Genomic DNA, 25,730 nt, shown 5'->3' with positions numbered 1-25,730 from the left:
CAAGATACTTTCCTTGTTTGCTTTTACTTAGTTCAACTTCCACCTAGAGCACTTCAGTCCATTACTTTCTGCTGATTTGTAGTGCCCTAAATTCTTGGGCTTTTTGATATGGTTTGTTAGTTCATCATGAAGGAAATAAAAATAGCTCTCATGGGAATAAAACAGCAATTTTCACCCAGTATTTTGTTTTTTTAATGTCTTGACCTTCCAGGTCATCAAATCGTGTTTCTTTTAATTTCTGTCTGGGAGAATGTCTGAGCAAGGAAAAGCAGAGGACGCTGGAAATGAGCAAGACTCAGCCCTCTCTCAACAGGAGAACTGCATCCATAATAAAACCGAAGGCTCGGAGCGGGATGAAAAAGATGAAAATGGTAAATCAGACCAGGTAAGAATAAGAAAATACTTTCCCATTCAGATACCATTTTTTGTGGGAGAAGAGATGATGTTTTGTTTTTTCTTCAGTTTTATCATACATTTTCTCATCATTCTTCCAGTATTTGGAGTATGTCTTTGCTTTTCTCTTTTATTCTGACGAGCTTTCATGTCTATCAATTGCATTCATAATGAATCATTATATTATTAGAATTGTTGAACAGCCATATTATGTAGAGCATGTTTTAAAATAAGGAATGATCTATATATCCTTTGGGAACACTTACCTGCAAAGAGGTGGACAGAGACTTCTCTCTGCAATACTATGTATAGAACTTTTGTAGCAATGCCTTTCAGCTCTAACCACAAATTCTTGTGATTCTAAATATTTTAAAACATCTCTCTGAAATATCTAGCTGTTAAACTTTTTCTTTGTTCAAATATGGTTAGATGATAAAATGGGTAGAAACTTGGAGGAAATAAGAACACAGATCTCCTTAGCTTTACTTTTAAAAGCAGTTTGTTTCCACCAATCATATTGATGCAATCGTTTCTTTAAAGAGTCATTCTTTGGACCACAAGTTGGCAAGCTAGTGGCCATTTGCCACATGGATCCAGTACTTTACAAATTAAAATGTTTCTATTTTACTGTTAGTAAAATTCTGTTATTCCTCTTATGCACGTTTTCTACCCGCAGTCATGCATAATTTTTCACTTGCTGTTCACAGAAACGAGGTGCTAACCAGAACCAGCAGAAAAAGAGATCCAAGGTACAGTTTCCAACTGCTTCCTTAGAGTGATGAGGAACTGGGTTTGTGATAAAGTGTTGCATGGATATGCTTGTTCATACTTTTTTAAAAAACAAATGCTTATTCATGCTTTTTAACATGTTATTCTTAGTTGCCATAAGGTCAGTGAGCTTTTGTGAGTTATTAGCTACTATTTTACTCTTATACCTCTACCACTATTAAAGCAGCTGATCTTTTCATGCATTTGGTTTTGTGTGTTATGGTTTGTCTGTATGGATGGGAAGTTCCCAAAGCTCAGAGCAAGCAAGCCCCAAGTAAGAATGAGATGGTCAGCTAAGGTTTTCTATCTAATAGTGGTGCATTTTATCCAGTCCAAAAAGTTTAGTACTCTAATTATAATTCATTGTGACAGATTTCATCCTTTTTCACTGGATTAACATTTGCCTTTTGATTACTATATTTGACTTACATTATTCACAGAAAAAGTTATTTTTAGTGTTCCCTTTATCTATGTTACCGTTGGTCATCGCCGTCCACCCCTTTATGGAAACAAAAACTTGTATGTTAGTCCAACAGAGTAATTGCTACTATAAGCTCTCTACTTAGATGTATGAAATATAGTGCAGAAGGCTAGTGTGCATACTGATGTGAGCATTCAGAACTAATTTCCTTTTTAAAAATATGTTTCAGTCAGGAGGAAAGGGGAAACTGGTGCGGAGTCTTGCTGTATGTGAAGAATCATGCCCTCGTCTGGACACAGAGATTGACAATCAGGTATCTAAAATAGTTGCCATTAGCTGCATGGTTAACTTTCCCTTTCACTTGCATGTCTGCATTGCATATTTGGGCTTTAAGGCATTTCTTGATTTGGGGAAGCCAAAATCATCTTACCTGAGAGTGCACTTGCTTGATGAAGTTGTCTGGTATTTAGCGTGTACTTACTTGAAATAAATGAGTAGCTCTACAGTATGTCACAGGGTGTTATTTGCTCTCTTTTTTTTCCAGAGCCCCTGAAAATTTCAACAAATGGAAAAGAATTCAAAAGAATTCAGATTAATTATTTTTTAAAAATTCAAACAAAAAAAGATAGAATTGTTATTTTCTCTAAGGCTATCTCTTTTAAGACTACACCAGGCATAGTACTGAGTCCACTCTGGCTTCTAGGTCATGCAAGGTCCACTATGTAACAGTTCCCCTGAATATATTTCATAGTAATAGCTAAATTCCTGACCATCTAAATCATAGTGCTTGAGAAAAAGTGCATTGTATTCCATATGGTTCATTTTTCTGATTCTTGGTGCCAATTTTCCAATATTGCAAAGCATGTAGTTGAATTAGTCTGTATTGGTGTTGTATACCATTTATTCCAAAGAAGCATTTTTGGATCAAATCATGAAAATTTGATCCAACAGAATTCAGAATTTTGCAAAAACTTCTTGTAACAGTTATTGCATAAGGTTCACATTCTCATCCCATTTGCGTGGCAAAGCAACTTTAACAAGATCACAAACAAACAAAAAGACCACACCCTCAAACTGTTTTAAGTATCCTGCCAATACTTCTTACTTAAAGACTCAGATGTATTATTGGAGAATGAGATTAGCCAGAGAGAGAGAGAGAGAGAGAGAGAGAGAGAGAGATTAACTTCTGTTAGCACAAATATTGTATTTAAGTGTACTTTCTAGGACTTTCCTCTATTAACTTGAACTGAAGCAAATTAAACTCTCCTTTTTGAACTCTTTACCATGGAGAGTTTTATTTTTTTGAAAGACCAAAAAACCCACCACCCCATATCTTACTGAGCTGTGGGGTCTTTGTACTTTCTCGCTGCTCTACATTGATATTTATGCAGTAGGACAATGGACAGGTTATTTTATCCATGTAGGTAGACATTTTGGGGGGAGAAACAGTAAGCTTTGACTCAGCTTGCATTATTAGAAACTTGTGGCTTTTGTTCTGCATTTTTTTTGTGTTTTCTATTGTCTTAAATGAGACTGAAAAGGAGAATAATATAAATATCAGATTGTATAAATGTTGCATGGCAGTTTCTAATGTACTCTCTGCAAAGGAGAAAGGAATGTCATATTCCACAAAAACTAACACGTTTGGTGGCAAAATACCTCTTCTAAACTGCCCTTAGTGCTAGACACAGGCAGGATTCATACTACTTTTGGCTCCTACCATTGTTTGGTCAAGTATGGCTGTGAATTCTCTGGTAGAAATATAAAGAATGCAGGGATTAAAATAATCTCTGCCACACAAGCCTGCTTCTTAAGGATGATTGGCTTCATATAATAAAATTAGATAGGATGCATCCTTGATTTTAATTCTGATAAACTTTGCACTGAGAAAGCTAGACCCGTGTCCTCCTCCTTGAACTGGCTGAAGTATATTGGAAGCATTGTGCCAATGGGAATTGTTTACCTTTTTGAGTTACATTGGGTTTTTCTTTATGAGTTTCTTAGTTGTTTACAAATCACAGAGTTTATCAGAATGTATGGTTCACTGCCAGTACAACAGAGTATGGATTGTACTACAAACCTAATGTTTGTATTATATTTGAAAAATTTGCCTTGATTTTCCTCTGTAGGAAAAATCTTGTTACCTGTATTACTTGATCTTGAAAGCTTACCTGATCGCACACTCTGTCCTTTCTTTAAAAGGAATGTTGCCTCTAATGTTATATGATTGGTTTTATCAGTGTACTATTGCAAAATTGAACATCTCTTGTTGTTCGCTACACTTACCTTGTATGAATGTATTTATCAACGTTGTAATTTTACTATTGAGAAAAAAAATCAATAAAAAATGAATATAAGAACCAAACAATAGATTGTTTTCACGACTCTGCAGAACTTCTCTGTGTGTGCTTTATTTCAATTGCAGTGAATATGTAGAAATGGTTTGTTATATGTACAGCACAAAGAATATGCTGGATGCTTATATGTTTGTTTTAGAATGTATGTAAAGTCTGTCTTCCATTTCCTGTAAAAATGCAAGTGCATTATAACAGTCCCTGTGGCTTCAGGATAAAATATTCAAGGTGGCAGAGCCAATTAGAACGCTTTGCGTTATTTGAAGAAGTAATCCCATGATCACACTTCTAGTAGTTCATCTAGTTCAATTATTTGAAAGCAATTTAAGATAGTGATTTGGTACATAGGTATTAGTGTATTAGGATATATTCACCATGACTTTCATTCAATGACTGCAACTGGAAAGTCTACAACCATGATCTAACACAGAGTTATGTGCACCTAAGTCCCATTGAGACTTAAGCATGCATTTTTTGTGCCCTAGGATATGTCTACATGTTTGTGTGCGCAGAAGAGAAAAAGTTAATACTTTTTTTATAACATTCACATTTTCAATATTTTCTCTTGAGAACTAAATTTTCTGATATTATTTGTTTGTTGATGGCTGTAGTATGTAAATGTCATTGGAGCTCTCAACAATACATATATTTATGGGAAGTGTGGACATTTAAGTTATTCACTCGTTAACACTTCTTAAATCAAATCTGCAAGAACTGTTAATAAAGTAATATAATTAGCACAGTGGTTCTAAAGCTGCACATCTGCACTCAGCAGGAAACACAGTAAATTTCTGAGTAAAGATTTAGGATCAGGGTGCAAGAACTTGACACATTTTAAGTAATTTAAACTTTTTTTAATTGAAGAAATTAAGCTTAACAGAGCCATGTTCCTGTTTTTATTTACCTACCATCTGTTTTAGGTATAAAATAGGTCTTCATTAAAAGAGCACACATAATAACAAGAAATGTTTGTTTTGTAATAAAAAAAAATAACTATTCAAACTAAAGAATGACCTATTTTAACTTCCTGATTCTAAGTCCTGCCCATTTCCAAACGTTTATTTTTGAACTTACATTAGCCTAAGATTGCAGAGATTGAGGTTGTTGTTTTTTCCTAACAAAATTCAAAATACATTCTATCGATTCAGTGGAACTTGTTTGGACACATAGATCAGCTACAACTTTTACAATGCAATCTTATGCAGAGGCACTTCAGTCTAAGACCACTGAAATCAAGTTTAGATTAGAATAATTCTGCACAAGACTCCCCTGATCATCATGACTAAACAAAAGTGCTTTCAGTTCAGTCCAATGGAATTTACTGCAAGGAAATCAGAATAATTTTGAAGCAAGTATGTTAGGTTCAGGATGCTCATCCATTCAGACTAACAATGCAATCCTATGAAGAGTTACTCCAGTCTATGCCCATTGAAGTCAATGGGCTTAGACTGGAGTAACTTTCCATAGGATTGCACTGTAAATTCTCATTCTTACTGACATCATCTAAAATATATTCTAAGAAGTAAAAATTGTCCTTAAGAGTACACTATTCTTTTCTTAAGATAAAGGGTTTTTTTAACCAAATAATGTTTGGCTTCAGCTTTTCTAAGCATGCACTTCATAATGCAGTTTGGAAGCCATGCCAAGTTTCCTGGATCTGGCCCTAAATTATTATATTTTTTTCAACAGGAATCAATACAACTACAGCTTTCAAGTTTCCCCAGCCTACAAGAAGAGGATAAATCTAGTAAAGATGAATCTGAGAAAGAAAAAGAGAAGGATAAAAACAAAGAAAAAGATAGAAACAGTGAAAAACCCAAGATAAGAATGTTATCAAAAGGTGAACAAAAATATTCAAGTCATTATTTAGTCATTTATCATAGTCACATATTAAGACGTGGAATGTGAGTGTGCATATATGCTTGTATGTGCATTTGAGTTGGTTTGTGAATATATTTTATACATCCTGTATATGTTTGTGGGGTTGTACTATGTGTATTTGTTGACACACTACGGGTAGCACATCTGCAATATGCTTTTAGTTATGCCAAGCCTGCACCATTTTTGACTCACTCCTTCAAGCAAGGCCCAAAACCTGTACGGTAGAGTTACAACTGTACCTCCGGTTTTGGCCTGGAACTGTAAAAAGAGGGGAATTATCATGAACCTAAAACACTGCAACATGGGGCTGGTTGGTTTGGATCAATTTGGTGGGTCACAAGTGAGCAGTCTTGGTAAGCCCTTGTATCAATACTAAATAGGCTGGAACAAAGAATTATATGAAGAAAGAAGAGAAATTATTGTGCTTTAGGGGACACAATGGGTTCATTTGCTCATTACTTGGCTCCCAATACTTGGTTTGTGTATTCTTGTCCCTGCTCATCTTAGTACAGGAAAAAAGGGAACATTCAATCCAAAGCAGAATCTCCTGATTCCATCATTAACTTCTCCCCATAAAAAAGAAAGAAAGGGAACGGTTGGAGAGGGAGTGCATGACCCAGAGTCCTCCTCCAGATCGTATCTCACCCTGGATATAATTCCAAGGGCTAAAAAATGAGTAAACAAGCCGAGTTCTTTATTTAGGAGCCCCACACTTTGTGAATCCTTTCAGATGGCATGTGTGAATGTGTGTGTATGCATGCATATGCTCAGTGCACAGATATGTATGTGATTGTACAGAGCCAACTTAAAATACTACATTAAAACTAAGCGCGAAAGCATTACCACCCAATTGTGCTCGGCTATAGACATCATTGTTAGTGTCTCAGTATACTTGAAAAGCTTCTCTGGTATTTTCAACCCTGAGCCAGGAACACTGTTGAAAATTAGAAGGTGGTTGGAATGGAGGTATGAACAATGAGTCCCTTACCTGAAGTGGTGCAGGTTAAAGGCTTCTAGATATATACAAACACAGAGAGAACTGCTGGGTAAGGAAGAGTTTTCCCTACTCTTGCATACCATACATACCTAGTCTATGAGATCCAAAAACAAAAACCTGATACTGCAACCTTGGCGGTGTTGCCATGTATGGCTCATTCTTCTTTAATAGTTTCAACTATCAAACAACAATCATATGGATAAGATTTTCTGTATAGAGTTTTAGACTATTGGCTGTTCAGGACACTCACTCTGAATATAACTTTGGGAGTCATTGCTTCCTCGACACATTCACACTTTGCCACTTGCCACTATGTTGTGAGGTGTGGCCTTTTGTTAGGACAGTAGAACATTCTATCAGTATCCAGCAGTTTGGGTCCTAGAATTCAATCTACATAGTGTTCTGCCTCATGTAATATTTAACCACTGAGGCCTTTTTTCCAACTGGCCAGAAGAATATCTATTCTATAGGTGGATGCAGGGGGGAAAAAGTTATCCTGGGTGCAACTGGACTGAATCAAGAGGACTCAGTTCTCAGATGTTTCTCCAGAGCAGAAACCTACAAATTCACCTTAGCTTTGGGTGAAACTTGATGGCAACTCCAGAAACAATCTGTGTTTATTAGCTGGCCTGGGAGAACCAAGTTGCAGATGGTCAAATGACAAAACTGATACTTTTGGTTGTTTGGTCTTCTGCATTATTTTGCTTGGATTTTTCTGTAACACTTTCACATTTGCCCAGGCAACTACAGATGTGTCTAAAATTTAGTAATCAGTTGCTCATTAACATACACATATGTTCATTAAGTTTGTAATTGGCAGCTGAAAGTATTAGAAAGACTTAAAGTGGATTTATACATTCGTTGTGTTTTTCTAAAGCACAGCACTTTACATTATCCAGTTGTATTTGGTGCTTTTTAGCTGTTGGTACAGTAACTTGAAAGAATGGATACCCCCCCCCCCCAGTTCATTGGGGTAGTTTTGCTAATGTGAGTCACAGCCTGCATGCATCAGGCACTCTTATCAGGCATCTTGAGAGGGAGAAAAAACACTTTACGCAATGGCTTTAATTTTTGTACCATTTAAAAAAATGAAACTATTAGTAATGTGTGTTTTTCAGACTACAGCCAAGAATATACAGACTCAACAGGCATAGATTTGCACGAATTTCTGGTTAACACATTAAAGAATAATCCCAGGTAAGTATCACACTTCTGTATGGCTTGAGATCTTAGCAACTGGAAGCAATGTAGTGTTAGTTCTGGAAAATGTGGTGGTCATGGGGTGGGAAATAATAATTACAGCTCTATGAAAGCGTATTGATTTTAGCAAGAGCTGCTATAAAAATCAGCATGTACTCCATAGCTTTTGCAGTTTCCCATAGCGTAATTACTTTCTCAGAGACCTAGCCTTAATGCACCACATGTGCATGCACACACACCTGCCACTGTAAAACAGCATCTGATGACTCAAAAAAGGCTACATCATTGTTTCTCAAGAGCAGACAGGGATCAGTTGTGAAATGTGTGCTGCAGTGCCATCAACTCCATCCTAAATGAATACTTGTCGCAATCATCTGTGTCCATGCAGTGGCACATATGTGACATCAGAAAGCTGCTACCACTTTCCACTTAAATAGTGTGTTGTGAACCAGAGGTATAAATTCAGTTGCAGTTATTCTAGGCTCATATGCTGTTTTTCAGTTAGTTGGTGTGTTTACTTTCGATTTGGGGAGGGGGTTTAGAGTTCAGAGACCTAACACTGCCAGGCGTTTAACCATGATTAAGCATTAAGGAACAGACCAGATTCTGTTTAACAGGAATACTGATTAGCTCATTGCTGGCAGCATAATGCTTAATGGCTGTTAGGCCTGACTGCAGGTTTTCTAGCTCTTGAAATCAGAACTTCTGTTGCCTGCATAAGGCCTGTAGATAGAGACCAGAACAGGAAGTGTGATGTAGCCATGAGGCATGATTTGTGGCAAGTTCAGGGTCAGAGCCCAGCATTTTTGATAAGTCAAAAGAGAGAGCACTGCCATTTCTGACGAGGCCAAGACTGAAGTCAAAAGTGGTCAATTTACCTAATGGGTATAGCTAACAATAACCCTACCAGCTGAGGAGTTAAGGTGTTGTCCCTTGCTTCTCTGCGAACTGGCTTTTAAGTGAGAAAAATGGCCACACCAGTTATTTTTTTCTGGTTGGTTGGCAGCCATGCCTGATGGGGATAATTTGCACTGCAGAAGGGAAGAGGATGAAGAACATGGGTGCTCCTGTGGTTCATTCTGGATTGCTTCACTGTGATTAAGCACCACTGGTTATATTATTCTGCACCTTTGCCTACAGTGTAGTATATTTCAGTTATAATGATGTTAGTTTCCATTATAATCATCATAGTATTTAAATAACATCAAGTGTTGACATAGAGCTTTTCACAAAGAGCTTCATATATATTATCTTTGTGTTAGAATAGTATCATAAAGTAGGCCATGGGCTGATCTAAGATTTCAACTGGGGAATTCCCAGATCATTGTTCATGCTCCTAACATCTTCATGACTCCAGCTCTTTTGATTAACAACTGGAGATTAATACACAAAGTTGTCAGATGACTCCTAACTTTTGGTGAAGAGTAAACCTTTAGTCTTGACTATCATAGAACATTAGTTAGGTAGAAATCATGCACCGCTACTGTACAACAATGCAGACGTTAACTGACCTGACATCACAGCCCCCTTTTTAAAAAAGTATGATCAAGCAAACATTTGATGACTGTGATTGCAGTCCAGACCCTGTTTCCTCTATACAGTACCATACATATTATCATTAAATAGGATTTATATTGTTATATACCATATTTTTATCTGCTTTACAGCCAAGTTTGGCTTCCGCAGTGACTAATAGTACTTAAAATCCTATTCAAATATCAGTTTCTGATGGGAGAGTGGTCCCCAATTCCAATGATTGCAGGCAACAGTGGCGAACACTTGTAAAACGCGTTCTTTTATCCGTGGGACGTCTAATTTTGGTCATATTTTCTGACCAGAGTTAGTTCCATAACCGTAGCCTTAAACGGTAGCAAGACTGAGTTATTTTATTTTGTATTAACAGGGATAGAATGATCCTGTTGAAAATGGAGCAGGAAATTATTGATTTTATTAGTGATAACAGGTAAGGCTGTTTTAATTATTGGTGGGTTGTGGGGGGGCAAATGACAGATACTCTCATTCATGTTTTGCAATGTTTTGACATCATGTTCTTGCCCACACTGAGAGCAGAAGGGTTGAATCCCTTGCAATATGCACTTTCCAGACCTTAACAAATGGTGTTTCATTACAAATTGTTCACCAAGCAATTGTAACAGGAGCTAAGGTTTTTTTAAGTTAGAGCAGTTCCTTTTTTCAAACTAAGTCAACATATGCCTCCAAAATCTCCTGTGCTTTCATACCTAAGGCTGTATGGAATTATCCTTTGTGACACAGGAAATCCATGCTAAGGATTTTCCATCGTGTCCCCCCACCCCAAAGATCAAAGTAGCTGGATGGATTGAGTCTCACTGATTGTGGTATTGAGAGAAAAGTTTCACCATTCTGTTTTTCTGATACCCACTGCTACCCCAAACTGCTATTTACTATGCATGCAAAAATATATAGATACGGTATATGTATATTTTCTCTTATCCTGTGGAGAAAATATCCCAGTTTAAAATGGAAAAAATGCACAAAGAGTTAAAACTCCTCCCTCAGCACTGGAACCTGTGGTGGAGTTGGTCCCCCCCCCCCCACCTCTAGCTGCTCTGGTGGGAAAAACGAAAGGTGAGCGATCATAATCACACTTCTCCTGTATCATCTTTAGTGTAGTCCTGACTTTCACAGTCCCTGTGCAGCCTTCTTTCTTTTCAAAAGACCTACACAGACCCCTTTGAAATAAAAGCTAGCTGCATACTATTGGCGTATGTTATAAATGTAATAAATAAATATCTATTTATTATTTTTATGTCCTGCCCTTCCTTCAAGGAGACCATGGAATTAATAACAACAACAACGTTCAATTTATGTATCGCCCTTCAGGACAACTTAACACTCCCTCAGAGCGGTTTACAAAGTATGTTGTTATTATCCTCACAACAATTGCCCTGTGAGGTGGGTGGGGCTGAGAGAGCTCTGAGAGAGCTGTGGCTGTCCCATGGTCACCCAACTGTCTTCAAGCAGAGGAGTGTGGAATCAAACCCGGTTCTTCAGATTAGTCCTGCTGCCCTTAACCACTCCACCAAACTGGGAGGGGGGGGGTATTCCTTCACAATCTCAAGCATCGTATCTAGTTTGGCTCTCAGATAACACCTGCTTTTTTTATAAATGGGCAAATATAACCCAATATTGCACCATTCCATTTTATTTCTACTTTACAGCAATTCTAATAACATTGTAAAAAAATTACTTACCTGTTCAATTTGGATAAAATGAAAATGTAAATCAAAGACCTGATACATGCAAAATGTTCCTATGATGGCCAAAGTATTCTTTTAGTGAATAAAAATAACAAGATGTTCTGTAATTTAGCATGTCAACTGTTGAGTTAATGAGTGTTATTGAAAAGCATTCTTTTAAGCTGAGTTCTACTGTTCTGTCACGTCAGAGTTGCATCCTATTGAAACATTTAATGTTTTGTTCTAGTAATCATTATAAAAAGTTCCCCCAGATGTCGTCATATCAGCGAATGCTGGTGCACAGAGTGGCAGCTTATTTCGGCATGGATCACAATGTGGATCAGACTGGGAAATCTGTAATCATCAACAAGACCAGCAATATGAGAATGTAAGTGCCGCCTCACTTTCCCCTTTCTGTTCTCCATTCTTAAGAATCAGTTGGTATCTGGCTACATTCTGTTCATCATACCCCAGGTGTTTTCTTTGTTCTTTTCTTCTGTTTTTCTTTACTGAGTCATTTTTTTTTCTTTTTTACCATTCATTCTCATGTGGAGTGTCATTATGCCTGTCCTTGGAAAAATGTTGGGTACATGAAATATATCGAAGCAAATCAATCAAACTGTTGTTTGTTGATAAGAAAGCTACACACCCATGCCTCTAAAAAGGAACATTACTTCTTCTGGTCCCTTTTTATCACCATAAAGTTGGAAGGAAAGTAAATTGGTTCCTGTTATTTTTACATGAATGTAACCTGTGATGTATAATGGCACCTTTAACACAGAAGGCTGCACCATGGTGGCCTCGTTTCCTTTTTACAGGACTCTGCCTCTAAACAATGAGTGCTTATGTGCTTATCTGGTGGCCACCTTTATTATTTTAGCGCAAGGCTTTTGCACACATATCCCTCCCCAGTTTCTTACTGCACTCTGAAATAAGTTTTTGCATGAAAGTTGAACTACAAGCATCTAGTTTGTAGATAACCAGAATTAGAAAATGTAGAGCTGCTGCGTATATCAAAGTAAGTCCTATTGAATAAATTGGGACTTGTTTCTGAGTATACCTGCTTAGGCTTGCTGCCCCAGTGTAGTTGTACAGGGTGCACTCCCTTTTTGCCAGAAATAGCTGATACAGAGATTTGCATTCATTCTGTGGGTACAGAATACCCCATTAATTTCTTGGTGATGGAAACACATTTTTGATCACTGAAATGAATGGGTTGCCTGTGTATGAAACTATCCAGCCAAAGAACTGGCTGCTTAGTTCAATATATAGTTTGAAATTTTGCCATCTCTCCACCCTCTCCTAGTTCCTTATTGCCTCATGTTCCTGAGCTACTCCTCCTCTGCCCTGTGTACCTCAGGCAGCTTTCTCTTAGGTTCCTGTTTTCAGTCTGTGGTCTATTCTGCACCATTTCTTCTCTTTGCCTTTGCTGCTTAGCTTCCCTACATTCCAGAGCCTCTTTCCCATTCTCAACCTACCCTACAAACCTCTCCTGTTCCCAGGGTCTGGGAAGGCTTTAATCTTAGTCACACTGACAACTTTCCCTTCCCTTATCGAAACTGGAGTACAAACATTCTGACAAGCTTGATTGCCTAGCCCTTGGAATGTTCATGAACATTAGCACAGCCAATCATTGTCTGAGACTTCACTACCACATATACAATGCAACATAGATGTGTCCTGTAAACACCACACCAGGATCACTATATTTTACATACAAGCATGTTTAATAAAGCCCAGCAGCTTCTCCATCTAGGTAAAATCATTTAGGAAGAGGGCAAGTTACAGTACAGAAATAAAGGGGGTAGGGAAAGAAAGGTGCTTAGTCCAGTCTAGAGGGGGAAAGTTAGAAGGGTGGCAACAAAAAATGCCAGAACATGGAAGGCCATCAACATTTGTGTGCTTAATCACTAGAGACTCATTACATGATTTTGCATGTGCATGTCGTTTGGTCCTTAGCTGTTGTCAGTTATAGAAATGGTTGTTTGTTTGTGTATGTTTTATGCAATTACACATGCTGTGTTCATGATAGTCTAGGTGGAGTAAATTCTATACAGTTCACTATTCACAGGCCTCAGGGTAACAGTACTGGGTATGGTGAATTATTGCATATTCCTAGCTACCTGGTTTAGTGTAAAATGGAAATCTGCGAACAAAGAATTTTCTGGTTACTTCAAATCAGTATGTGGAATTCATTCTCTTACCTTTATTCTTTTGTGAACCGTGTGGCCAGTTTAGTATCACTTGATCATAATGTTACCATGACAGCGAAATCCACAACTGGAAGAATTGCTCCATCAGGTTCTAGTCGCTAGCCTTAGGAACCATTGCCTTTAGCCACCTACATGTCTCTTGGCTGACTTCCTAGCGTTTTTGTCCTTTCCACATTCTTCCACTTAAACACTTTAAGCACATTGAGGTTTCTTCTTGATTTCCTAGTTCCCCTGCCCTTTTTCTGAATACTCACTTTGTGTACTCACCTACTCAGCTCAGCTAATCAGAGGCTTTACTGCCACAAGCACAATTTCACTACATGTTTTATTTATTGTTATCTTTACCACTGCCATTGTTGTTCAAAATCTGCAAGTACTTCACATTTCCAAACTACTTGAAAAGGTTAATTGTTAATGATATTCCTTATGTTTTGGTGTTCAATCAAAGAAAGACATTCGATTAACTCATGTCTTGCATATTCTGTTTGTTTTTATAATTTCGTATTGAACGTTTAGATGACAACTCAATTAAACTGAATATGTATATTTGGTGTATAATTATACATTTCAGATTTTATACCAAACAGCTTGTTGTTCCTGGTGTCTGGTTCTCAATTATTTGTAATCATTTAGTATCAGTTGAGTTTTAAGCAACATAAATAATATGTACCTTTATGATGACTTTTAACCTACATGAATATGGATCTTCCTACATAGTAGTTTTATGGAAAATCCCAATAATCTTTATATACACATGAAATAATTTGAATTTATTATGGCAGCATGATGCCCATTGATTCTTATAAAAAATTAACAAGGAATTTTCTATCACTGTCATTGAGGATTATTCCAACTGGACCTGAAAGAAATAATGTTGTTGTTATTGTTTTTAAATTGTAAATTAAATCCTCTTTCTTTTGAATCCTTTATTTTTAAATTGAACCTTTTGAGACCCTTAAACTTGTAACAATTCAGTCTAGCAAAGGTTAAGTAAGATTGAAACAGATAGTTTCATTTCACTATATACATCTAACATACAGAATTATAGGCGAAGCACATCTTTTGTTGATTCAATGCTTACTGCAACAGGTGCTGTAGAAAAGAGCAAGAGTCCAGTAGCACCTATAAGACTTAACAAAATTTGTGGTATGGCATGAGCTTTCATGAGTCACAGCTCACTTCTTCAGTGAGCTGTAGATGTTAAAACAAGTGGACTATGGGAGACTGAGCTTCAAGGCTGCACTTTGCAGTAAAGCTCACTAAGCCAGTCTGACTTACTTGACAGGGTTATTGTAAAGATAAAACTGGGCAGAGATTTGTATACCACTCTCTGCTCCATGGAGCAAGTGCAAGATAAAAATGCATAGACAGAAGAGAATATGCTACATATGATGAATTATTATTTCAAAATATGATTTAGCCACAGATGTCCCATTCCAACGATCCAGACATGGTTTTGCAAAGATTTCATAGATGAATTTGATTTTCATTCTTAATGGAAGTTGTAAACAGATCTTCTGCTTTTTTGATGAATAAGAGATCTAGTTGTGGCCTGAGGAAGGGAGGCAAAAGCTCCATCTGTATTTGAGAGCATCAGTATTTGGAGCAGCGATTAAAATGCTCTGTTTACCTAGGATACAAATGTTCTCACTTAAAAAAAAATTCCTTTCCTAGTGGCATTCCCACATCCCAAATATAACAACAACAATGAGAACTGTGTTTATGTACCACTCTTCTGGACAAATTAGTATCCTACTCACAGTGGTGTCAAAGTCAGTGTTGCTGTTATTCCCACAACACAGTTGGGAAGCTGGGGCCTAGAGGAGTGCCCTACCCAAGGCCACCTGCTGACCTCGTGGCAGTAGTGGGAGTCAAACCAGAAAGAGTGCTGATATGCAGCCCAGCCAATTAACAGCAAACCCTTCACAGTTACATTCCAGAAACTACTGCCAAAGAAGTAAATTAGTACTCTTCACTCTGCATGTATTTGTGTGTGTGCATGTGCATGCAAAGCCCTTTATCTCCCTGCCTTTTTGTGACTTTGTGGTATATAGTCTTACAGACTATTGGTGTCTTCGATGTTTCTCCAGAATAATAACTAAAAAAAAACCCTGAACATACAAGATTTGTCAGCAAAGTGATATAGTGCTGTGCCAAATATATCATTGCTAAAATATATTGTAGGTAGGACTGCCTACATTGTATCTGTTATCCCTTGTGTCAGCAAACAGAGTAGCTTGATTCACTTCCACTAACTGCAGAGAGGGAAAAGAGCCATCCATCATAGCTACACAATGTATTTAAATATATATATATTTAAACAGTTCAGTAACAAATGAGGTAGCTTGCAAATTATTACCAGTGTACATTTCTCTTATGGTTTCTCTGTGAACCCCTGAATAATATAAATCTTAATGAAAATCAACTTTCATCAGCAGTTGCATTTATGATAAATTACAACATAACTAAGATCTACTTTAAATTTACCAAAACTGTTACACTGGAATACAGAAAAGTTACTGTGGCCAATCTCTTAGTTTTGCATCTTACACTTTAAAAAGAGAGTAATTTTTTTCTGTAAGTATATGATCATCAGAAGAATGAATCATGAACTCATGAACATTTTGAAGATGAAACAGCAATTTTTGTGTCATGATGAATAAGCTGGAATAATGTGGGCTGAATAAGGATTCATCTACCATTAGATGGTTAAAGAAGACTTCCATGAGTAATTATTAATGCTATAATGTCAATCTGGTAGGCACTAGCAACTGGGATTCCCTAGATCTGTGTCATGAGATTTGACATTTTTATTAATGATTTGGAAAGAAGAGTGGAGAGAATGGTTACCAGATCTTCAGATTAAACAAAGCTACAAGGCATTGCAAAGGGCGCATTAGAATTTAAAATGATCTTAGCAGAGAGCAGGGATGGAAAAAAAAACTAACATGAAATGTGACAAAGACAAATCAGACATATTACTTTTTCATAGCTTGATCTATGCTTGTTTATTCAGAAATAAGCATTGCTTAATTCAGTTGTACTTACTTCAAATTAAGTGTGCACTCGATTGCAGCCTTAATTTAATAAATTATGCCGTTTGCAATGGTAGATAGTTTTGCAGAATCCAAAATCTTTTCTCCCTTAAGATGTAACATATAGCAGATCGCAACTGGAAAATGAGCCCTTAGGTAGTACAGTAAGCAGATTTACACTCTTCTAAGTGCACTGAGATCAATGGACTTGCAATGGAGTAACTCTGCTTAAGATTGCACCATTAGAATTACACTTTCTTTGGAGTAAGCCCTACAGAATAAAATGGGACTTGCTTCTGAGAAGAGCTGCTTAGGATCACTCCCCCCTCAAAGTAGGTGCCATTTTGGGTTGCATCTGTAACACAAGTTGCGGTTCAAGTGGAGTACAGAGTAAAAGTTAAAGATTGAAAGAGTAAGTAAGGAAGAGTGCAATAATTTTATTAGTACAAGGTTGTTAAAAAGAGAGAGCAAACTACATTGTCATCTACCTCCACTACCCCTAAAGCTAAAGATCTTGTCAGGAACTGGATAATGTGTGGCAGGGAACCAGGAGGGAGAGAAGACAGACGCTGGGAGTGCTGAATTAGCATTAAATTAAGCAGCCAAATTGTAGATTTAAGATCTTTAGCTTTACGTATTAGGTTTATTTGTCTTTATTTCTAACTCACGTTACGGCTAAAAATCTATAGCTAAAGAACTTAAATTTAAGATTTGGCTGATGAGTTTAGTGCTGAAGTCAACCCCACTCTGTTTTTGTCTTCTTAGCCTCCTTGGTTCTCTGCCACACATTGCTAAAGTTCACACCTGCCTGTTTTCTTCCTGCCAAGGCTGCCCTTGCCATTCACTGTTCTTCGACTGTGGGAGATTTTCCGTAAGTCTCACTTTTCCCATGCACACTTTTCTTTAGCTTTCTGCCTACTGTGCCCTCTTTTCAACTCAGACCTTTTGTCTTCCGCACATTGTCCATCATTCATTTTCTAGCTTCTGAGCCAACTGCTAACTTTGTTTTGTACTCTTACCCCTTTATATTTGGAGGTTGTCTTAGCTTCATAGCCCTCAGCCTTCTTGCCTCTGAATAACCACATCCTTCTTCAGGAGGAAAACTCAGCCCCACAGTCTAAAGCGGGTCTTGTGCAAAAATCTCCCTAGTCCTGTTCTTCTTGCTTCCTGCTTTCTGTACTTCCCTGACCCTTCCACACATCTTTCGCTCAAGTTTCTGCCTCTTCAGCCACATATTTACAAAATCCCTGCCATTCATCCTAATGCCCATCTAACTCCTTTCCTTCAATTACCCAAGCTCTAGGATGCATTTGTCTTACTTCTCCTGTTTCCTCTTTGCTCTCAACCTCTCAGCCTTCAGTTTCCATGTCTGTTTGAAACTATTCCTAGCTAAACTGACCTTTCACTTTTCTCACACATCTGTCATTGTTTATTGGCATTTCTACTGCTAACAACTTCACCTTTAGCAGTTAGAATATCCAATGTACAAACATTCCGCATCAAAGCAACTCAGGGTGCAACCCTAAGCAGGTCTAATCAGAAGCAAGTCCCATGTTCAATGAGCCTTACTCCCAGGAAAGTGTTCTTAGAATTGCAGCCCCAGTTCAAGTTCAAGTTCAAGTTAGCCTTTATTGGCATATATCAACAATTCAAGTTATACACTTACAAAAAAAGAAAAACAAAGTTAAAAGAATACTACATTACAAATACATAAATACAATTATAGCTTATTTCTGTGATATCCTTTGACACAACTTCAAAGCAGAATGAAGAAACTTAGCCACCTTCTCGGTGACATCAGGCAAGGAAGTCAGAGCAATCCATCATACTAGCTAGAACAGATTTTAAATATGTTTGACGTATACCAGCGTACAAGTGACAATGCAAAAGAACATATGTAATTGACTCAACACATTTTTATTCATAGAAAAAGCATCTAGCTGAATAGGCTGTCCTGTTAAATCTGCCATATAGAATGGCCGAAGGCATAGCATTGCACCTGGCCAAAGAAAATGCTCTATGAAGTTGTGGTACCTGCAGGGAAGATAAATATGGAGCCATCCTCCCAGTTTCAAATTTCAGCTTAAAATTGCTAAAAACAGCATTATCATTTTTTTAATCAGAAAATATTATTTTCATGATAGATCCCTCATAGGCATATTAAGAATAGATAGGCAATTTAAAGTACTAGGAAAGACTTGCTGAAATAAAAGTTAGAGACTTTGTTATGTTTCCTAGCGCCAAACTACATGTTGGAATTAACAAACCACATTGTTTGGTTCTAAAAGCCTCCGTGAGAAGGGAAGATGGGTAAGGCTATGGTACTTGGAAAGAGGAAGCATAGTTCTTCCCCTTTGTGCCAGGAGACCAATAAAAAACATCCCCTTCTGAACTACTTTAAGCTCCAGTAGAGAAGACAGACGCCCAGTTTATGCATTTCTTTTTTATGCACTGGAGCTTATATCAGTCCATGGGAACTGTTTTGAGCTGGAAAAAAAGACACAAAGGAAGAGTTAACTTTCCTTCTGCAGTGCCACAATCTTGTCCCGTATTTGCCTTCCCGTAACTGCTTTTTGGATACACAGAACTCCAGCATCATACTTCCTCCCCTAGTTAAAACAGTAAATAACCTAGAATATATGGATTGAGAGAAAGCAATGCTTTACTCTATTAATATTAGACTCATTTGCCTAGGATGGAATGAATCATGAGCCTCATGTACATTTGGAACAATTGAACACAGAAAAGTTCATCCCTTTCTTATTGCTGGACATACGTAGAGTTTATTAATTAACTTGGTCGTGGTTCCAGTACTATGACAGTTATTACTTCTTTGCTCAAAATTAGCTTTGACTATAAATGTGATAATAATGAGTTCATTAAACATCTGCTGGACTCCAAGACCAGCTCCAGGTCACCTCCTTCCTAACATCATTGCACAAATAGACCTCTTGGTGGAAAAAGCAGATGTGTGAATCCATCTTAAAATTATCCATCTTAAGTTATGATGCTTATTTTAGTTCCTTTTTGTAATATGCAATCTGTTGGAATTCTAAGGATTTGCTCTGGAATTGCTCTTCATGTGTTCTAGGCTGGACAAGGAAGAATCTGCTGTGGACATATAATTTAGGAAAGGCCTTTTTAAAAGGAAGGGGGGAAAGCTGCAATCTGTGATTCGTTATGTACATCATACGATTTTGGTTTTTGCAGATTTATCTGAATGGCTTTGTTTCTCCCTATAGTTCCATGTATAGCAAAAAAATCCCCCCGCCCCTGCCTCCAGTCATATACAGGTATGCACGAACAGGATTTATATTATAAATGAGAGACTAGATGAACCACTTCCATTGACTCCATTGTTATTTTTGAGTGAACTGTAATATATGTAAATGAATTTGTTTGGAATTAAGGTGACCATGTTCTTTATAAATGTTACACTGTAATAAAATTGGTTTCTCACTGCAGTCTTTGTTAATCATTGCAGTCTTATAACTCAAAGCGATAATCGTGCAATAAATAAAAATAAAATGATTAGAGACTGTAGTTTGCCACTGGTGGATAAAAAGCTGTCAAAGGAAATGATATATGTTGTAAAATATTCTTGAAACTTTACCTACATGGTCAGTTCTTTTATGCATCAATATTATACCAACCCTGGTACTTTTGGGGAGTTGCCACCTTCCAGACATTTTGGATTGGCTCTATTATTGCTGAGGTATTTCTTCAGAAAACCAGTGTTCTTACTTATGCCTGAAAAAAGCAAGCTTGCTTACTGAGGGAGTGAAGAGACTGTACCACTGCAAGAGCAGCTCAAATTACCTAATCATGTTCCATACCTCCTCAAGCCTGCTTCCACATAGAAAATTGGCCCGCTGGGAAGGAAGCTAGACTATAACACTTCCCCCTGACACCAAGATTTCTGTAAGGAAATTTTGTTTAGATAAGCATTGTTTCCCCTGAATATCTAACTTGAAGAGTTCAGTATATGTGAAGTTTTAATTGCTGCTAATAAAACTACCGTTGACTACTGTTGGATTTTTAAAAAATGGACTACCAAACAACCTGTGTTTTTTTTTCTGGAAAGGTACTGTACGATGGCCTAAATATCACAGAAGTCCAAAATGTTAAGTAATCAGTCTCAGATGTTAAACTTGGTTACTCAGTTGTTAATTATATCAAATACAGCATGAATCTGTATTTAGTCAGGTCAGTAGTGTTTTAGCAAAATTGTCTTTTGCTCAATTTGCTTGTGATTTCATGATGGAATAATGCAGTTCACATTGCATGCAGGAACTGCTACTGTGTCCGCTACATGGTTTCCCCCTCACCCATGGAAAAGCTTTTGCCAGTCCTTAGAGCATTAAGGTGAATCCACCCAGGCTGTCCAGCTTTCTGTGTATTTTTCCAGATGCGCTTACTTCAGTATCAGAGCTTTCTTCTACTATGTAAATTACTTTGCTACACCCATGCATGTAAGATAGCATTCATTCTGAATGGAATCCAATTGAAAATAATCCAACGCAGATGCACAGCATCCAGATTTACATGTGTGCATCTTGTGATTTCTAATTCAGCAGATGTTGTGTGCAAGGATGCCTGCTTTCTGGGGTGCTGAAGCCATGATCTATGGGAAAGTACACGTTTTGCATATAAAAGGTTCAAGACATGTTACCTACAATTAAAAATACCTTAGGTGAGACCCTAGACAAATACTGCCAGAGTACAAAGTATTGCACCAGATATGAACGACCAATTAGTTTGACACAGGTATATATACTTACCATATTTACCTGAAAGGAAGACAATTTTTTTCCCCAAGACTTGCCTTCAAGAAAAAGAGCAGGGTTGTTTTAAATTTGCATACGTGGTACAGTTATATTCAATAAGTAATAAAGAACTTTTTTGTATAACATTTTGGGGGTGGAAACTGTGTTATGTTTACAGTCATCTTCCCTTGGGGTAAATATGGGTATATATTGCAGAATCTAAACCTGACTATTCTACAGTCTTGGAGCCTGGTAATTTATCATTCCCATCTTAAGATCTTGTAGCCTTTGGCAAGCTGCACAAAGGCAATTGCATGAGTACAGCATGTAAAAACACTTAGAAATACTAAGGAAGATTGCTAGTTTTGTTTGGTGTGGATAAGCATTGGATTTTTAAAAATGGACTAACCTGACTACCTGCATTTTAAGAAGATATTTTCAGGTGTTTAGCCATGTTGGTTTGTAGAAGAGCAAGATCAGGTCACAGACCAACTAGGTTTCCAGGGTATGAGCTTTTGAGAATCAAAGCTTCCTTCTTCAGATAATGCCCAAGTATCTGACAAAGGGAGCTTGGACTCTCAAAAGCTCATACCCGGGACATCTAGTTGGTCTCTAAGGAGCTACTTGACCCAAATCTTGCTATTCTAGGAAGAGGAAGTGGATGTGTAAATAAATTTATATTACTACAGTTACAGTTGAAACATACCTATAATGCCTCCCCTAATGACTAGTAGGTAGCAATGGATAGCATTTTTTCTTTTTGCTGTTGTAGATTCTGCAGTTACTTCCAGCATGTTCATATATGTTACGAAGTTGCAATCAACTTATGCCTAACCCAGCAAAGGGTTTTCAAGGCAGGGGAGTAGAGGTGGTTTGCCATTGCATCTCCATATGTCAGCTGCTTATTATGTGTGTTGTGTCTGTGCTAAGGCAATAGATAGCCTCCGCATTTATACATTTATTCTGAGGAATTCCTGTGCTTGAGTCAGAAACAATCACCTTCCCCTTAACTTTTCATTAAATGGCCCTGCAGAGATTAAGACCAGAGCAAGCTCTGTAGTGTAATCCATACTGATTTCTGGTATTTGGCTTCATATTCTTCATCAGGCCTTCACAAATTGGGAGCTCTCTAATTGAAATGTAGTCCAAAATCCATATATTGTGGCCCATCATCTGTCCCCAGTTTTGCAGCCACTTTGGAGACACTATGAGGGTCTGGTTTATATGGGTAGTGGGCTGCATTTCACTCAGTGGGGCATAAACTGTACAGACATCTTCGGGATTTCAAAAATATTTCAAATCACTTTTTTAGAGGATGTTTTGTTGACTGATTACTTAAATATTCTTAATGTGGTTAAGACGTATGTCTCAGTTCTGTCTCTCCATTTTGGGGAAGTATTAGACTTATGCATTGACAAAGCAGGTTGTGATCCATGATTTCAATAACATAGAATATTTCAGGCAAACAAACTATTCCCTCATAGAGTCTTGGTCATATGAGACATGATTTACATATTTTGTTGATGGTATGGTATCACCACAGGAAAAAAATGTACCTTTTGTTGCATTTTTTTATTTCACAAAATACCAATCAGAACCAGCATTTTAAATGGATGTCTCCTTGCGTGAAATATATCAAAACATGATTTCTAGCACTAAAATAAAACTTGAAAAGAATTTACGATGGTGCTAAACTAGTTCTTCAAAACCAAAAGCAATATGATGTTATCCCCAAAACCCTCTTGAATCAATACATTTCTAGATAATGTCATTTCTGTCTAGAAATGCTGGGAAGTGAAGAAGAGCCCCAAACCTGCATCTGTCTGTCCTAAATCTGTTCAGCTCATTTGAATACTTGTTGTTAAAGCATCTTTTTCTGTCTCCTGAGGGAGGAACATATATCAACTAAATTAGCTCCTTGATGGTATATGCTTACAATTATGTTTCCATTTGGTTGATACAATCATTGTCCTCTTTGAGTAATGTTACTTTTAATGGCTTCCCTGTTCACTGAAAAAATACAACATTCTCTACCATGTCAGGTGCATTTTAACATGAAGTTATGTGTCAAGGTTTTTGAGTCTTCTTAGAAGAAAGTCATAGCTCCCTTGTAAGAGTGAATAATTTAGAAGGAATAATAAGGAAGCCTTATAAGGCGTATCTGGCTTGTCATCCTATTTTTAAACAGGCCTAGGGGAGCAAGAAGGATTAACTAGGCAGGGATAGGGAGGCTGAAATAGAAGAGGCAGGTGGGCAGAGTGAGAGGCTGGTAATGGGCAGGCAAGACTTCACACACACTCACACTCACACTCCAAAATCCAATCTTTGAGATGACCCTGCCATTCTGTACGCAGAGATAGCTTTAATGGTTTTCCTGGTGATTTTGCATCAGCACCATACTATTCTGCTGTCCTTGTTCATCATATAGTGTATCCCATTCCTAATAATGGTTGACCCTCACTAAGATCATCAATATGCCAATGACACCCATTTTCTTTTTGTCACTTGAATCAGGTAAGCCAGTGGATATTTTGAAACTGTATCTGGAGACAATAAGGGGCTAGACGATGGCCTTTTTTGACCAAATCCATATGGGACTGAGTATTATTAGTTGTTTATATGGCACCTGAATGATTAAATAGTGAGCTTGTTCTGGATAAGCTTACATTACTCTTATGAGATTACTCTTAGACCTGTTCTTGCAGATCGAGGTGCTGGTCTTCTATGTGGTTTCCAGAGTCTCTGCTTAACACACCAGCTATGCTATGCCCTTTCCTGATAAACATAATTTAACCACAGATATCCATTTTGTGATCATGTTCTGATTGTAGTGTAATGTATACCATGTTGGGTCTGTCTTTGAAGACCATTTAAAAACTTTAAATAGACCAAGTTCTGGCAGCAAGATTTCTCACTGGCCATGAATGCATCTTGGCATTTCTGATTCTAGCCTTTGTGGTTTCAGAGGCCAGGTGGACGTTCTTGTTCATTCAGGCTTTAGGTTGGGTTCAGTTAATTTTGCTGGGTTTTTTGTTGTTATTGAGGCAATTAATTGGCTTGCTGGGCATGCTGCTTTGTCTTTTGGATCGGATACAAATTATTGTTCTCTTGTATGATAAATTTATTTATTTACTTCATAAGCTGTCTCAAAAGTTGTGTTCTAAGACTGATGTGAGATATCATTTATTTAATAAATAAATATCCAGGAGTATACTAACTCTATGCAGTATGGTGACAAGAGGTCTAAGTCTTCATGCAAAGGTAAATGTTTTTGTTCAATAACTATAATGCAGACAGAACTTTCAAGAGGGGGAAAAAGCCTGACCCGAACCTCTACCTATCCTTGGGGCTACCATAAGTTTCCATCTGATAAAACCCCAGCAAATTATTCAGTCTTCTCATGGAATGAACGATATTAATTAAATCATGAGTGTAATTTTCGATACAGAACTCAAGTTTTTTGGAGTATTTTTAAGGTAAATTTCCAGGAAAATGTTATATAGAGGACCTTCTCCCACTTAAAGCAAGCTTAGAGGATAGCTATCCATTTTTGCTGCCTACTGCAATCCTCCTCCCACGTGACTTTTGTACATGCAGGTTCCATGACCTCTAGCACTTAGGCACTTGTGTACCTATCACAACATCCTGCTCACAGCTTTAATGCCTTCTTGGTGTATATAATGTCAAGACAAATGAATTTAACATAGACAAACAGTGGCACACAAATGGTCCTTCTATCTTTACTCTCTCTGCCCGCTTTTACTTCAGTGGGTTTTACCATACTTAGAACTATCTAGCCAATAGTAAGAAATGCCACAGGTATAGCAGTGGGAGAGGTTTGGGGGGGAAATCACAAAAAGATGCTTCCCTTCTCTCCGGCTCTCATTCTCTGTTTTTTCTTTGCCTTTCACATGCTATAGCACTGTTCATATTTTTGGTAACCATCACTTTTGAGTCAAAGCAGCTGAGCAACTCTAGCACAAATCCAAAAATCAGTTTTTGCCTGCTTTCATTGTAAAATAATGGCATTCCCAAAGTGAACTGCCATGACCAAGTGAGAGGACATCCTTTTGCTTTATAATTTAGAGGCTTTCTGTTGTTCTACAAAGGAGGAGGAGGTGCCATTTTGTTGCAACCAACTCATGGTGACCCTGTCGGAGGGATGCTCCAGGAAAAGACAAGCAGAAGTGGTTTGTCATTGCTTTCCTCCACGTAGCAACTTCAGTCTTTCTTGATGGTCTCCCGTTCAAGTACTAACCATGACTGACCAGACTAATTTTCTTGAGTCTTAGCAACAATACCTTTTTGTTACCTTTAATTCTCTTCTTCACCTTTCCATTTCCCCTTCTTGTATCCTATTTCTCAGATATTTGCTACATATTTTAAAAAATATGCAATAATCTTCTTCATAGTCAAGGAATAGACGAGAATGAATGACTGATTCTTCCTTGACTATTACTGCTGTCTCTTTTCTGCTTCTTTTT

General features: G+C 37.5%; 1 protein-coding gene across 6 annotated transcripts in view; it reads left to right on the top strand.

Moving 5' to 3' along the window:
* ARPP21 (cAMP regulated phosphoprotein 21) overlaps positions 1-25,730 on the top strand; it is a 226,260-nt gene that overhangs the window by 68,355 nt on the left and 132,175 nt on the right. For all 6 annotated transcript variants that reach the window (XM_054991305.1, XM_054991306.1, XM_054991302.1 and 3 more), the window contains exons 3-9: positions 212-385; positions 1,101-1,142; positions 1,812-1,895; positions 5,626-5,776; positions 7,933-8,011; positions 9,918-9,977; positions 11,480-11,620. In XM_054991305.1, coding sequence (XP_054847280.1) covers positions 251-385; positions 1,101-1,142; positions 1,812-1,895; positions 5,626-5,776; positions 7,933-8,011; positions 9,918-9,977; positions 11,480-11,620 — 692 coding nt within the window. In that variant the 5' untranslated portion in view covers positions 212-250. The remainder of the gene's footprint in view (positions 1-211; positions 386-1,100; positions 1,143-1,811; positions 1,896-5,625; positions 5,777-7,932; positions 8,012-9,917; positions 9,978-11,479; positions 11,621-25,730) is intronic.

Source organism: Eublepharis macularius, chromosome 11 (genome assembly GCF_028583425.1).
Source record: "Eublepharis macularius isolate TG4126 chromosome 11, MPM_Emac_v1.0, whole genome shotgun sequence".
Classification (NCBI taxonomy): domain Eukaryota; kingdom Metazoa; phylum Chordata; class Lepidosauria; order Squamata; family Eublepharidae; genus Eublepharis; species Eublepharis macularius.
The sequence above is the reverse complement of the archived record's forward strand: the minus strand, read 5'-3'. Positions and strand labels throughout refer to the sequence as shown.